Source organism: Schistocerca americana, chromosome X (assembly GCF_021461395.2).
Source record: "Schistocerca americana isolate TAMUIC-IGC-003095 chromosome X, iqSchAmer2.1, whole genome shotgun sequence".
In the NCBI taxonomy this organism is placed as follows: Eukaryota; Metazoa; Arthropoda; class Insecta; order Orthoptera; family Acrididae; genus Schistocerca; species Schistocerca americana.
In genome coordinates this window covers 558115903-558131288 of record NC_060130.1, presented here as the reverse complement: position 1 = coordinate 558131288, position 15386 = coordinate 558115903, and the positions used below count along the sequence as shown (strand labels likewise).

The window sequence follows — 15386 nt, the reverse complement described above, 5'->3', positions numbered from 1 at the left end:
AATGCCAGCTCTCTTTAAATGTAGATAAATGTAACATAATAACTATAAAAAGATTAGTGATGAACATCATGAGCACATCACAGTATATACATATTTAGTGATAATACTTAAGAAGCAATATGAAATGGGGCAAGCACACAAAATCAGTACTGGCAACTGTAGATGGAAGATGTAGATTTGTTGAAAGGGTTCTGGGAAAATGTGGCATATATGTAAGGAAAAACACTTACAAGACACTCATGTGACCAATTCTCAAATATTGTTCAGATATTTGTAGTCTTTATCAAGTAGACATTGAACGAATTCAGAGATGCATTGCTAATACTATAAGAGGTTGCTACAGCCCACACAAAAATTTAACAGTAATGCTTGGACAACATAAATGGGAATCACTGGAAGAAAGTTGATGTAGTGCTCATGAAACCCTGCTAGGTAAATTCAGAGATGCTGTACTGAAAAAAGACTGTGTGACCATTATGATTGCCTTAATGTATGTCTCATGCAGGGATCATGAGCAAAAGATAAGGGAGATTAGGGTGTATACAGAGACATATAAATAATCATTTTTCCCTTACTCAGTCTGCAGCTCATGGTCTTGTGGTTAGAATCATTGACACTCAATCGCAGAGCCATGGGTATGATTTCTGGCTGGGTGGGGAATTTTCTCCGCTTGGGACTGTGTGTGTGTGTGTGAGTGTGTTTTGACCTCATCATCATTTCCTCATCATTGATGCACAAAAAGTGCCATCAAATAAAGAGACTTGCACCAGGCAGCCAAACTCCCCTGAGGGGGGTCTCCGACCTCGAATTTTACATGCATATTTCACTTTATTTCCTCACTCAATAACTGAACAGAATACAAAAGAAAATTGATAAGATTGGTATGATATACTGTACAATGGTTTGCAGGGTATTTATGTAGCTGCAGAAACATACCAACTAGGGTCTGTCACAACATTAAATTATATTTACCAGTGCAGTATCATTTTTCACTCAGAGGGTTTCCACCACACCAGAATTCTAAAACCAGAGGGGAACAGAGTAAGATAAAATGTCTATAGAGTGGGAGTGTGTTAGTAATGCAAACTGTTATCATATTTTTGCCAGAGTTGAAAGCCACATTATGTGAAAAAAAAGTAAGTAACTGAATATTAAACACCAAATCTTTGGCTTTGCATGTGAAACATACCCACTGACAGTAATATGTTATAGCAAACAGTGTTAAACAGCCACTATAGTAATTAAGATGCCAGTACTGATGATTTTCAGGTTTCTCATTTAGATCAACAAAGCTTTGGAGACTTACAGTTTTATTAACATCATCTACATTAAAAATAAAGCCTGTTGGTCTTTTTTTAATTTTTATTGGAAACAAATAAGAATATGATTTATTTACAGATCATGCAGACTGCTGACTTCCCTCCACCATAGCAATAAATTACAAGTACCATTCCTTTCTTGGAGGGTGGACCTGCATTCTTTTAAAATTTATAAACTACCTCAAACAATGGAAAATCCAGGATGGAATGTAACAGTATTATGAAAACGAAAGTTGCTACTCACCATATACCAGAGATGCTGAGTTGCGGATAGGCACAATAAAAAGACTGTCAAAAATAAAGCTTTTGGCCAGTAAGGCCTTCGTCGAAAATAGATGACACACACACACTATGCAAATGCAACTCACACACACGACTGCAGTCTCGGGAAACTGTGTGTGTCTATCATCGATGTTTGACGAAGGCCTTACTGACCAAAAGCTTTATTTGTGACAGTCTTTTTATTGTCCCTATCTGCAACTCAGTATCTCCACAATATGGTGAGTAGCAACTTTTCTTTTCATAATACTGTAAACTACCTCAAATATTCACTCACTTCTACCCATGTTTCTTTCCTCATATCCCAAATATCTTTGGTTGTAGATTCTAATGGCTCTTTAAATGAGAATATAATGGGTACCTGCATTTGTGTCAAAACTGGATGGGTACTTAAATTACATTAAAGTCATTAGGTCGGTAAATTCACTCAAAAAGGGGCGGGGATAGATAAACAGACAGAGGGAGAGAGAAAGAGAGAGAGAGAGAGATGCCCAATATCACCACTGGGTATGATTTCCAGCACTTAGCAGTGATGATGTGGGGCAGCGTGATGTGCATAGAATTGACTGGCTCATTTTTCCTGGAAGATCGCACCATTGGGGAAACCTAGCTTGAGTCAATGTGGGATTTTGGCATCCCAGAACTTCAGAATAGACCCAACTTTGGTGAACTGTGGTGGCAGCAAGATGGTGCTCACCCTACTTCACCAACATTGTTTGGGTGTTCTTGCATGAAGTGTTCCCTGAGCGCAGGATTGGCTGTGGAGTGGCCAGCCAGATCTCCTGAATGCACCCCATCAGACTTTTATTTGGGGTTATGTTAATTTCCTTATCAGTGAGCAACATCTGTGTAAGCTGGTTGTTCAGGAGTTCAACGGTGTTCCGGTGGATATGTGCAGGAAGGCATGTGAAAGCATCGCTGTGCATTTGGAAGCCTGTGCTGATGTAGAGTGTGTCCTGGTCACCCACTACCTTGAAAATTAATGATTATGTCATAAAAATTACTAACATGTAAGCATCATCCTATTTTTGTAATCCTTACTAGCATGTAATAATAAAAATAACATATAATCAAAAATCTGTCTAAATAAGTATCTTGTACAGCAGTTGAGAAGCATAATGATCAGGCATCAAGAAAGCCTACAGATAAGTGAAGGAGGACAAAGGTTGATACAAGGATCATTCTTCCTCATCATTATGTGCTATTTGATTGAAAGTGAAATACTAACCTATAAGGACCTTCCCTAAGGGATGAAGCCCACAGTAAGCACAAGGTGATACACTTGTCCTGTAAGGCAAGTGATGAAACAACATCCACCAGAAAGGACACAGTGTTTCCTGTTTTGTGTTAGCAGTGTGCAGCTTTGAATTATGATGAAGTAAAATCACATTTTGTGACAATTTGCATGGGCACTTATATCCAAAGGTTCTTTTAAGTGTTTAATAGCAATGAGCATTGATTGCAGTCCCAGCAACCATCCACTACACCTGCAGATAGTGAAGAACAGGCTTAACATTACTTTCCAGCCAGAGATGACTGGGCCTTCTTTGGATTCGGTGACATTTGAGACTGCTTTTTGTGACTTTGAATTGCACATGAGAAATGGACACCCTGTTTCATCCATAGCCACAATGTGCTCAAAGAATTTTGTTGTTTTCTTTTGGTATTGGAATAGATGTTCTCAGCCCATTCCCACATGCAAGTCTTTCTCATGAAGTTATGCAGCATTCTTCTTCACCAATATGCAAACTGAGATACTGTTCCAGAACTGATTAGAGGTTTCTCTTTAAGAGGACCTGTATGTGAATAACTGTCGAAAAATCAATTTTTTGATTTTTGTCTTAATAATTCTCTGTAGTTTTATGAATGAGAAAAAGTTTACTTCCATGAAAATGGACCACAGAATGTGCCAGAATTACAGGAATTTCAAAGTGAATGCCTGCACCACGATGTCCCCATGCCACACCATCAGTTCAGTTAAAAATAAAGTTTTCTCATTCATTTCGTTTCTATGACTATTTAGTCCCTTAAGTTGGCTAGCCTGTGAAAGCTTTACATCTGCTTATCTTTTGATTATGCAGAGAGTTTAGTCATGGTTTGCTGTGATTTTGCTGCAAATATTTTGTTTGTAGTGAAGTAATTGTGTGTGTGAATTTATTATTGTGTACATGAGTTTCTTATTCCACTTGAAAGCAATGAGAAGAATTAAGAAGTTCGGTGTTAAACAATGTAAATTTTATGGAAATTGGTTCACCAAATGGATCAAATGGATTAACTCTTCTAATACTGAAATACAATGTGATACAACACTTAAATCAGCTTCAACTACTCAAAGTGCTTCGAAGCTAAAACTGAAATATTTGGACAGTGGGCTTGACAGTATTAATGATGATAATACAGAGACACCAACTATTGATTCAGGTAGTGTTATTGTTGACCTCTCTGTTCTGTCTGAACTAATAAATAAAGCTTTTCAGTGTAAGGAATGTAGCAACAGAGGTGCAAAGGTAGTTGAACAGATATGTGCTAGAAGGGGTTGTGCATCAAAATTAAGCATTGTAATTTTTATGATTTAAGCAAATGAGGTTATACTTGTGGCATAAGTAAACAGATAACACAAATATTAAACTTGCTTATGCTATGAGGTGTATAGGCAAAGGGTACAGAAATGCACAAGTTTTCTGTGCTCTTATGGACTTACCTCCCCCAACAAGGTTTGACAGGTACAATAAAATTATTCTACAGACTTAAGAAGAAGTAGCAAAGGATAATATGAAAAATGCTGTTCAGGAAAGTGTAGGCACGAATGACAACAATACATGTGTGTTTGCACCCTGGATGCATCCTGGCAACAAAGAGGCCATAGTTCCCTAAATGGTGTAGTGACAGCTACCTCATTGGACAATGGTAAAGTCATTTATGTGGAATGTATTACCAAGTACTGTCATGACTGTACTAATTGAACTGAAAATCTTAAATGTTTGATTAATTTTAGTGGTTATAGTGGAGGGATGGAATCTCAAGGTGTTGTGAAGATATTTCACAGGTCAGTGGAGAAATATGGTGTGATGTATAAGTCTTACCTAGGAGATGGAGACTCAAAAGGGTACCAAAAAGTTTGTGAATCCAAACCTTATGCTAACACAAAAATTGAAAAAATGGAATGTATTGGACTGCGTCCAGAAAAGGTAGGGTACAAGATTGAGGAACTTGAAGAGTAATTTGAAGGGAAAGAAATTAGCTGATGGTAAGTTCATTAGTGGACGTGGTCGGCTTACAGATGAAGAAATGGACAGGTTGAAGTATTATTATGGACAAGCCATAAGACAAAATAAACATGACCTTGAGGGAACAAAAAAGACAGTATGGGCTACCTTCTTTCATAAATCCTCCACAAATGACAACCCATGCCATGCACTCTGCCCACATGGCAGTGATTCATGGTGTGTCCACCAGAGGGCTGTTACCCAAGGTGAGACCAAAGTGACAAGATTATTAGAGAAATATTTACATGGTAGGACTCAAAATCCAAATGAAAGTTTCAACAATTGTATTGGGAGCAGATACCAAAAACTGTTCTAGTAGGACTAAATACTTCAAAAATAGGTGTGCTAGATGCTGTTCTATGTTTCAATGACAGTGCAGTGTCAAGGCTTAATGTTATGGAACTGATGGGAGTGCCTGGTGGACTAAATATGCATAGAGCTCTAATACCCATTGACCGAAGGAGACTCTTCAAAACCGAAAAATCAGTGTTGGAAGCCACCATAGAAGCAAGAATAAGAAGAAGACGTGTGAAAAAGGGAAGGGAGAAGAACAACACAGGAAACAAGATGAATATGGACATGGGATGTATTAGTGTCATTCAATTTTAATAGAAAATGCAAGTTTTAACTTTAACTTGAATTTCCCAAAAGTTAAATTATTTCATGTTCTGGTACACTTTGGGCTAAAAACTATTAAAGGTAGAGAGCTGAAATTTTGTGTACTGTCTTAAAACATGCTCTACTAAAAAGTAGACTACTCCTGTGACTTAACTTTGAAAATAAAACGCTGTTTTGAAGAAAAACTCTGAATTCATTTCCAAAATTTTTGATAATCATACTTAAAATTTTTTTGTACTCAAATTTATGACAGCACTATCTTTTCAAGAGTATTCTTTAAAGATAATACTTTAAGGAACTTACAAGAAAAAAGGTAAACCTTCTACTTTGTTTGTATTCTGAGTAATGTGTAGTACCTATGATGCACATGAATAATCAGCATGGTTTATTTCGCTTGCAACAAAAAAATACATTTAAAAAAGCATGAGAGTAAAGCTGCAGTTCATACATAAAAATGTTCCCACATGATGTCTTTAAAGATGGTAAGCATTATATGGGCTTACAAATCTTATTCTTTGAGTTACACTGTTTAGAAAACTGACAATTTTTTCACTGTTTCCCCTGGTATTCACAGACCAGTCCCTCTAGGGTGAGGGAGATCCACAGTACTCCATTTGCACTCTGAAACTGGATCAAACATTTGACTACAGTGCTATGTCCAGAGCATGTTTCATAATACATGGCATCTGTACCAAGCGTGGTGGCGCAGTGGTTAGCACACTGGACTCGGATTCGGGAGGACGACGGTTCAATCCCGTCTCCGGCCATCCTGATTTAGGTTTTCCGTGATTTCCCTAAATCGCTTCAGGCAAATTCCGGGATGGTTCCTTTGAAAGGGCACGGCCGATTTCCTTCCCCATCCTTCCCTGACTCGAGCTTGCGCTCCGTCTCTAATGACCTCATTGTCGATGGGACGTTAAACACTAAGCTCCTCCTCCTCCATGGCATCTGTTGATAGTAAATTCCATTTGCTGTCACACTTTCTTTGTGTGAAAATTTAATAACTACATGTTGTACTTACTTGAAAGTATCCACTACACACCTCTGCTATGACAAATAATCATAGCACCGTGAGCTATTGTGTATGGAAGTGCACAAGTTCTGAACAATTGTGACATGACTAGTTTAGCTATATTGCCAGCTCATGGCTGAATGACAAGTATTCTCACTGTTGAGGACTTTCTCTACGTTTCACTTAAATGACCTTATATAAGGCTCAAGTGTTTTCACTCAGCCCTACTTTGACCACTCTATCACTATCAAAGTAAAGTCCTGAAAGGCATTCTTTAAGTTTTGGAAACAGATGAAAAGCAGAATGGGGCCAAATTGGGACTGCATGGAGGATGATCAATGACAGTGAACCCAAGGTGTCGGACTGTTGAAGATGTTGCAGTGCTTCAGTGTGGTCTGGCTCTATCATGCTGAAGGAGAGGGTGGTCCATGTGTGGAGAAACTCTCCTAGTATGAAATTTGATTACAGAATGCTTTTTCTCACACTCTGACATAGTTACATTACCCACCACACTACCATTCAGATCCCTTTAGTGGCAGAGGGATGCAAATCTGCAAACATGAAGAATAAAGATGTAGAATATTACTAACATCTTGTTTTATTGAAATACCTTTAAGAGCCTTCACATAAAAAAATTCAGAGGCATTACTTTTCAGCATGCCCTTGTACATTTCATTCCTTCACACACACACACAGTTACTATTGTGATAAATTATTAAAGTTTGTTATCATTTGTACAAATATTTACCATTAAATTGCAATCTGCCTGCTTTAATTCATGAAAGGTATAACAGTATTCCACAAATATAGTTGAGTAACACTCTTCTAACTGAAAATTATTTGAATATAACTCACCTACTCTCAGCACCCGTCACAGTTGTGTATGGAGTTACACTTGGGCTTACGAGAGGGCTGAAGCTTCTTAGTGTAAATGAGTTTGTCTTCTTCAATATAGATTTCTTTGGCTGACTCCCAGAAACCGGAGAAAAATGGTTCTATAACGTAATTATAAGCTTTTAAAAATCAGAAGTGAAGATTCACAGAAGAATTACATGCTTTCTGTGCACAATTTGTTCTATTAGGAAATCGCTTACAATTTCAAGAGTATTTTATATTAAAAAAGGGAAGTAACCCATTTTTCTTATTCTATAAATTACATACAGACACAATGTTGTAATATGTCTATCATAATGAAAAACATGTACAAGATTAACAAAATACTTGTCAATTATTTTATGGAAATGACAAATAGCCTCTTAGTATGATATGTAGTTGTAAACTTTACAACAAACAAAAAAAGCAAGTTAGTATTTTTAAGTGCAATTATATTATCGGGAATCTTGAAAATATGCACAGGAACTAGCTATATTTTATCACTGCTGGTAATGATATATGCTGATGAGCCAAAACATTATGACCACCTGCTTAATAACTTGTTCATCCACCTTTGGAATGAAATACATCACTGACTCTGTGTATCAGGGATCTGCCAGTTTGTTGGTGGTACATGGCATTAGATGTCTATGCACAGGTCAAGTAATTCACATAAATTATGAGCTGCTGATCTACATACTCAATGATGGTACCTGACAGTGACCCAGATCGGTTCCATAGGACTTACATCAGGCAAATTCTGTCACCGAGACATCAACTTCAGTTCACTATAATGCTCCTCAAACCACTGTAGCACAGTTGTGGCTCTGAGACACAGACAATTATACTGCTGAAACATGACATCACCACTGGGGAAGACATCAAGCATGAATGGATGCAAGAGGTTTGCAACTATTAGCATGTCTTTGATTACCACCACAGGTCTATGCAAGTGCAGGAAAATGTCTCCCAGAACGGTTCCATAGGACTTACATCAGGCGAATTTGGTCACTGAGACATCAACCTCAGTTCACTATAATGCTCCTCAAACCACTGTAGCACAGTTGTGGCTCTGAGACACAGACAATTATACTGCTGAAACATGACATCATGACTGGGGAAGACATCAAGCATGAATGGATGCAAGAGGTTTGCAGCTATTAGCATATCTTTGATTACCACCACAGGTCTATGCAAGTGCAGGAAAATGTCTTCCATGGAATAAAACTGCTCCCACCAGCCTGTGTCCATGGTGCACTGCACAGTTCAAGCTGCTGTTCACCTCAATGATGGACTTTGTGGAGATGATCATCGACCTCACGTTTTGTGAAGAGTCGTGAACATCCAAACATTTAGCACCTAGTGGTAGTTCCTCTGTCCTTCTACCTCTTTCCATAAATGCTTATGACAGCAGCATGTGATTATTCATCCAGCTTCACCGTTTTCAAGGTAATCATTCATAGGCATTATGTAACAATAATCTGCCCTCTGCCAGAGTCGCTTATCTCAATGTATTTCCCCATTTGCAGCCCATATCTCCACTAGGGTGATCCCCAATCCATGCCTGCTCCCCTTACATACCTTTCTTACTGCATCACATGCCTGAAACGTCACTAGGCAGCATCCAGCATCACAGTGGGCAGTGGTACTAATGTTTTGGCTGATCAGTGTATGTGCATACACACTAAATGACTTGCTGCTAAAATTGTTGAATCACTACATACTTTAACCAGTTCCCAGTTTAGCTGTTTTCTCTGTGTGATTTAAAATATCAGTACAGTACTGAAGAGATGAAATATGAAGTATTTTAACAACTGTCAGCACCTGTCAACCATATGTATACCAGACAATTACCTTTCGGTTTCCTCTAAGCCTGCTAATACCCTCACTTACGTCTGTGGAAGCTGTTCATTTCTCTGTCTTCCAGTCCAAATTACCCCATTTTCCTTCCAATCCATTTTCCTACCAATCCATTTCCCTTCCCACTACTGTCTTTTTCCAACCTACCCCATCTGAGACAACATGCTCTAATTTGATAGATGATCAATAATAATCTATAACATTTTATGTGTCTGCAAGCTGGTTGGTGTATTGTGAGTTGTTACCTGTCCTCACACTTCTTTCTATTGACACCTGTAGCCTGCAAATTAATGTAAGATGGATGGCAGAAGTTATTCTTTTATGTGATTTACTTATAGCTCTTCTAAGTCTGTTCACAGGTAGGACACAGGCAGTCTTATTGAATTCTAGCCTCTGTACCAACTATTTCCTTAACATACATGCGACTTTCCCCCATAAGTTAAACTAGTTTGTGATTGAAACTTCTTGGCAGATTAAAACTGTGTGTGAGACCAAGACTCGAACTTGGGACCTTTGCCTTTCATGGGCAAGTGCTCTACCATCTGAGCTGCCCAAGCATAACTCACACCACGTCCTCACGGCTTTATTTCCACCAGTACCTCATCTCCTACCTTCCAAACTTCACAGAAGCTCTCCTGCAAAACTTGCAGAACTAGCATTCCTGGAAGAAAGGACATTACAGAGACATGGCTTTGCCACAGCCTGGAGAATGTTTCCAGAATGAATTGTTCACTCTACAGTGGAGTGTCCACTGATATGAAACTCTGCTGCAGAGGGAAAAATTCATTCTGAAAACACTCCCCAGGCTGTGGCAAAGCCATGTCTCCACAATATCCTTTCTTCCAGGAGTGCTAGTTCTGATAGCTTTGCAGGAGAACTTCTGTGAAGTTTGGAAAGTAGGAGGCAAGGTACTGGCGGAAGTAAAGCTGTGAGGATGGGACGTGAGTCATGCTTGGGTAGCTCAGATGGTAGGGCACTTGCCTGCGAAAGGCAAAGATCCCGAACTCGAGTCTCAGTCCCGCACACAGTTTTAATCTGCCAGGAAGTTTCATATCAGCGCACACTCCACTGCAGAGTGGAAAATCCATTCTATCTTGTGATTGTTTCTAGTATACATCACACAATAATTTTATAAGCAATCTCATTCATAGATAAATTGCAATGTAATACTGTTGTATCAAAGCCTAACACCTGAAATCCACAAATGACTGTACGTGGTCCAGCCTCTTTAATTCAACCACTGCCTATGTTCGACATCAGCATGTAATAACAATGCACAGATGCCAGGTGGCAGCACTATCAGTTGGTGGGGTGGGGGGGGGGGGGGGGGAGGTGCATTAAGTGTGTCAGGGATACAAAAAACAGTGCAGTCATGATCACAATGCAGAAATAGAGCTATTTATCTGCTGTCCAAAAGAGTATCATCATTGGCTTTTGAGCCAAGGGTGGAGCCATTTCCAAAATGGCTGAATCTGTTAACTGTTCACGTCCCAGCCACTATGGTTAAAGTATATCATGCATGGCAAAATGAAACTACCAAAACCCTGCACCAGGGGAACTGTGGTGCACCATGGGCCACAGATGGCAAAGGTGTACAATAGCAGCAGAGATGTATACAGGTGAATAGATGTGCAACTGTTGAGCAACTGACCACCCAGATGATCCAAGGGGCTACCAACAGTGTCTCCTCAATGATTCTTCAGCAAATGTTAATGCATATGGGGGTCTCCACAGAAGGTGCCTGATTCAGGCACCCATGCTGAATGCTGTTCATTTGTCATAAAAGCTGGTATCTTTTCAGACGAATCACATTTCATACTCCATCGGACAGATGGGCACTGATATGTACAGCACGAAATGTCTGAAAGCAAATACCCTGTAATAATCATGGAGAGGGCCAGGCCAAAGGAGGAAGCATTATGGCCTGGGAATGTTTGCATGTCTAATCATTCTGGAAGGCACAGTGGATCAACACAAGTTTACACCTATCTCTGGGCTTCATATTTTTTCTCAGCATGATGGCATCTACCAGCAGGCTAATGCAATGTGTCACACAGCCCACAATGTACTTGTGCAGTACAAAGACTCCCTGGATTTGAATCCAGTCAAGAATCTGTGGGACAACCTCGGTTGGGCTGTTCACACCATTGATCCTCAGCCAGGAAACCTAGTGCAGTTGGCTATGGCACTGGAGTTGGCATGGCTCCACATCCCTGTCAGTACCTTCTAGACCCTCAGTGACTGTCTTAGTGTGCCTCTTGCAGTGGTTCACACTGCAAAAGGCAGTTATTCAGGCTTTTGACAGTTTTTATTAAAAGTCATTAAACATGTTGTAAAATGATACTACAGTTTTACATTTTACGAGGTATGTAATTTCACATTTCTCTAGATATGGGATTGTTGCAATCTTTGTACCAGTCTGGTAATTTCTTGACATCTATCTCAATATTTGTGCTTTTTTGTGAGGGGGAGGGTTTTGTTTGTGTACAACACTCCTTCACTCACACATAACTTTATAATATATGTATGTTTATTTATATTTCTTTCAGTGGAATTATCTCACTGGTAGTTTTTCCAATCTCAAACAGTGCACAGGAAAAGTGTACAATTAAATTGTTCTGTAGGTGCTATATTTTCTCTTATTTTATTACAATGATGATTTCTCCCTATGGAGTATAGTGTCAACAATATATTTTTGCATTTATAAAAGAATGTTGGTGACTGAAGTTTTGAGGAAGATTTCGCAGCACTGAAAAACACCTTTGTTTTAATGATTGCCACCCCAACTCACATACACTATGTGATCAAAAGTATCCAGACACCTGGCTGAAAATGACTTACAAGTTCGTGGCGCTCTCCATCAATAGCCTTGATGACAGCTTACGCTCTCACAGAACAATGTTCAGTCATGTGCTGGAAGGTTTCTTGGGGAGTAGCAGCCCATTCTTCATGGAGTGCAGTACTGAGGAGGGGTATCGATGACAGTCAGTGAGACTTGACATGAAGTCGGCGTTCCAAAACATCCCAAAGGTGTTCTATATGATTCAGGTCAGGACTCTGTGCAGGCCTGTTCATTACTGGGATGTTATTGTCATGTAGCCACCGGCCGTGCATTATGAACAAGTGCTTGATCGTGTTGAAAGATGCAATCACCATCCCAGAATTGCTCTTCAACAGTGGGAAGCAAGAAGGTGCCTAAAACATTGATGTAGGCCTGTGCTGTGATTTTGCCATGCAAAACAACAAGGGGTGCAAGCCACCTCCATGAAAAATACAACACCATAACACCACCGCCTACAAATTTCACTGTTGGTGCTACACATGCTGGCAGATGACATTCACTGGGCATTCACCACACCCATACCCTGCCATTGGATTGCCACATTGTGTACTGTGATTCGTCACTCCACACAACAGTTTTCCACTGTTCAATCATTCAATGTTTATGCTCCCTACACCAAGCGATGCATCGTTTGGCATTTACTGGCATGATGTGTGGCTTAGGAGCAGCTGCTCAACATGAAATCCAAGTTTTCTCACCTCCCGCCTAACTGTCACAGTGCTTGCACTTGATCCTGATGCAGTTTGGAATACCTGTGTGATGGTCTGGATACATGTCTGCCCATTACACATTGTGACCCTCTACAACTGTCGGTGGTCTCTGTCAGTCAATAGATGGGGTTGGCCTGTTTGCTTTTGTGCTGTACATGTCCCTTCACATTTCTACTTCACTATCACATTAGAAACAGTGGACCTAGAAATGTTTAGGAGTGTGGAAATCTCGGGCACAGATGTATGACACAAGTGACACCCAATCACCTGGCGACATTCGAAGTTCGTGAGTTCCGCAGAGCACCCCATTATACTCTCTCATTGTGTCTAATGACTACTGAGGTTGCTGATATGGAGTACCTGGCAGTAGGTGGCAGCACAATGCACCTAATGTTAAAAACATGTTTTTGGGGCTGTCTGGATACTTTTGATCACATAGTGTATCATATCCATGACATTCTCTCCCCTATTCTGTGATAATATGAGGGCTATCCACAAAGTACATTACGTTTTGGAATTAAAAATAAATAAAGTATTGGAAATTTTTTTAATTATATACAGATGAAAGCCACACTTAAATACTACTTTTCTACATAGTTGCCATTTAAATTAAGGCACTTATCGTAGCGATGGACGAGCTTGGAAATTCCTTCATCATAAAATTCAGCTGCCTGCGTCTTCAACCACGTGGTTAATCAGTAACCCAGTAGGAATACGATTTTTGTGGATTTCCTGGAAAGAGGCACTACAATAAACTCTCAAAGGTATTGCCAAACTCTGCACAACCTCAGAACAGCAATACAAAACAAGCGCAGGGGAAGTTGGGCTCAAAGATCTTGCTGATTCACGACAACGCCCGGGCCCACACGGCAAATGCCACTCGTGAAGTTCTCGAATCTTTTAAGTGGGAGTTGTTTCCTCATCCGCCGTACAGTACCGACCTGGCACCGAGCGACTTTCACTTATTCCCAGCAATGAAGAAGTGGTTGGCTATGCAGCGTTTTGATGACGACGCACAGCTTCAAGAAGAGGTAACCACGTGGTTGAAGGCGCAGGCGGCCGAATTTTACGACGAAGGAATTTCCAAGCTCGTCCATCGCTACGATAAGTGCCTTAATTTAAATGGCAACTATGTAGAAAAGTAGTATTGAAGTGTGGCTTTCATATGTATATAATAAAAAAGATTTCCAATACTTTATTTATTTTTAATTCCAAAACGTAATGTACTTTGTGGATAGCCCTCGTACAAAATGAGTTGCCATTCTTTGAACTTTTTCAGTATCCTTTGTCAATCTTATCTGGTACAGATTCCATAGCGCAAAGAAATACTCCAGGACAGAATGGACAAGTGCACTGTAGGCAGTCTACATCTACGTTAACATCTACATTTACATACTCCACATGCCACTACATGGTGTGTGGCAGAAGGTACACTGTACCACTACTGGTTGTTTCCTTTCCTGTTCCACTTGCAGATAGAGCAAGGGAAAAACAACTGTCTGTATGCCTCCATATGAGCCCTAATTTCTCATATCTAATCTTTGTGGTCACTACGTGAAATGTATATTGGCAGCAATAGGATTGTTCTACAGTCAGCTTCAAATGCCAATCCTCAAAACTTTCTCAGTAGTGTTCTTTGAAATGAGTGTCTTCTTCCCTCCAGGGATTCCAATTTGAGTTACTGAAGCACCCTATCAGAAACAAATTTAGCAGCTCTCCTCTGAACTGCTTCGATGACTTCTTTTAACTGGACCTGGTGTGGATCCCATTCACTCAAGCAGTACTTAAGAACAGGTCACACTAGTGTCTTGCATGGGGTCTGCTTTACAGATAAACCACACTTTCCCAAAATTCTCCCAATAAACTGAGGTTGACAATTCACCTCCCCTACCACAATCCCCATATGCTCATTCTGTTTCATATTGCTTAGTCTCTTTAGCAGACCTGTTGCATCTTCTAAGTGTCCTATAAACAAAACACACTCTTTCATTCCTGCTCCACAACATTATCTCTGTGATCATTCCCATTTAGGTTGCTTGTAATAGTAATCCCTAGGTCATCATCATCTTGGACAGTTTCCAGCCACCAGGTTGGGATGAAGTAACAGTGGATATGATAAGAGCAGCAGGAGAAGTAGGAACCCAGTGGCTATACAGAGTGCTGAGGGTGGTGTGGAAGGAGAACGGAATTCCTGAGGATTGGAAGAAAGGAATTATAGTCCCGATCTTCAAGAAAGGGGATAAAAGGAGATGTGAGAACTACAGAGGAATCACCCTGCTATGCCACTGTGGAAAAATCTATGAAAAGATCCTGGAGAAGAGAATAAGAAGCAGTATTGAAAGTAGACTGCAAGAGGAGCAGTATGGTTTCAGACCGGGAAGATCAACAACGGACCTCATATTTGCGGTAAGGCAACTGCAGGAAAGGCACTATGAGTACGGGAAGGACTTAATCATGGCCTTTTTAGATATTGAGAAGGCGTATGACAGTATCTATAGGGACAAGCTCTGGGATGTGCTGAACGCAAAAGGGATAGATGAAGAGATAACACGAAAAGTCAGAAAAATGTATGAGGGAAGTGAGAGTTGTGTGAAAGTGGGGAGGGAA

General features: G+C 40.0%; 1 protein-coding gene across 2 annotated transcripts in view; it reads right to left on the bottom strand.

Annotated features, from left to right (window-relative positions):
- The window catches only part of LOC124554888 (chloride channel protein 2), a 532144-nt gene that overhangs the window by 13015 nt on the left and 503743 nt on the right, over window positions 1–15386 (bottom strand). For both annotated transcript variants that reach the window (XM_047128564.1, XM_047128563.1), the window contains exon 17: window positions 7350–7489. In XM_047128564.1, coding sequence (XP_046984520.1) covers window positions 7350–7489 — 140 coding nt within the window. The remainder of the gene's footprint in view (window positions 1–7349; window positions 7490–15386) is intronic.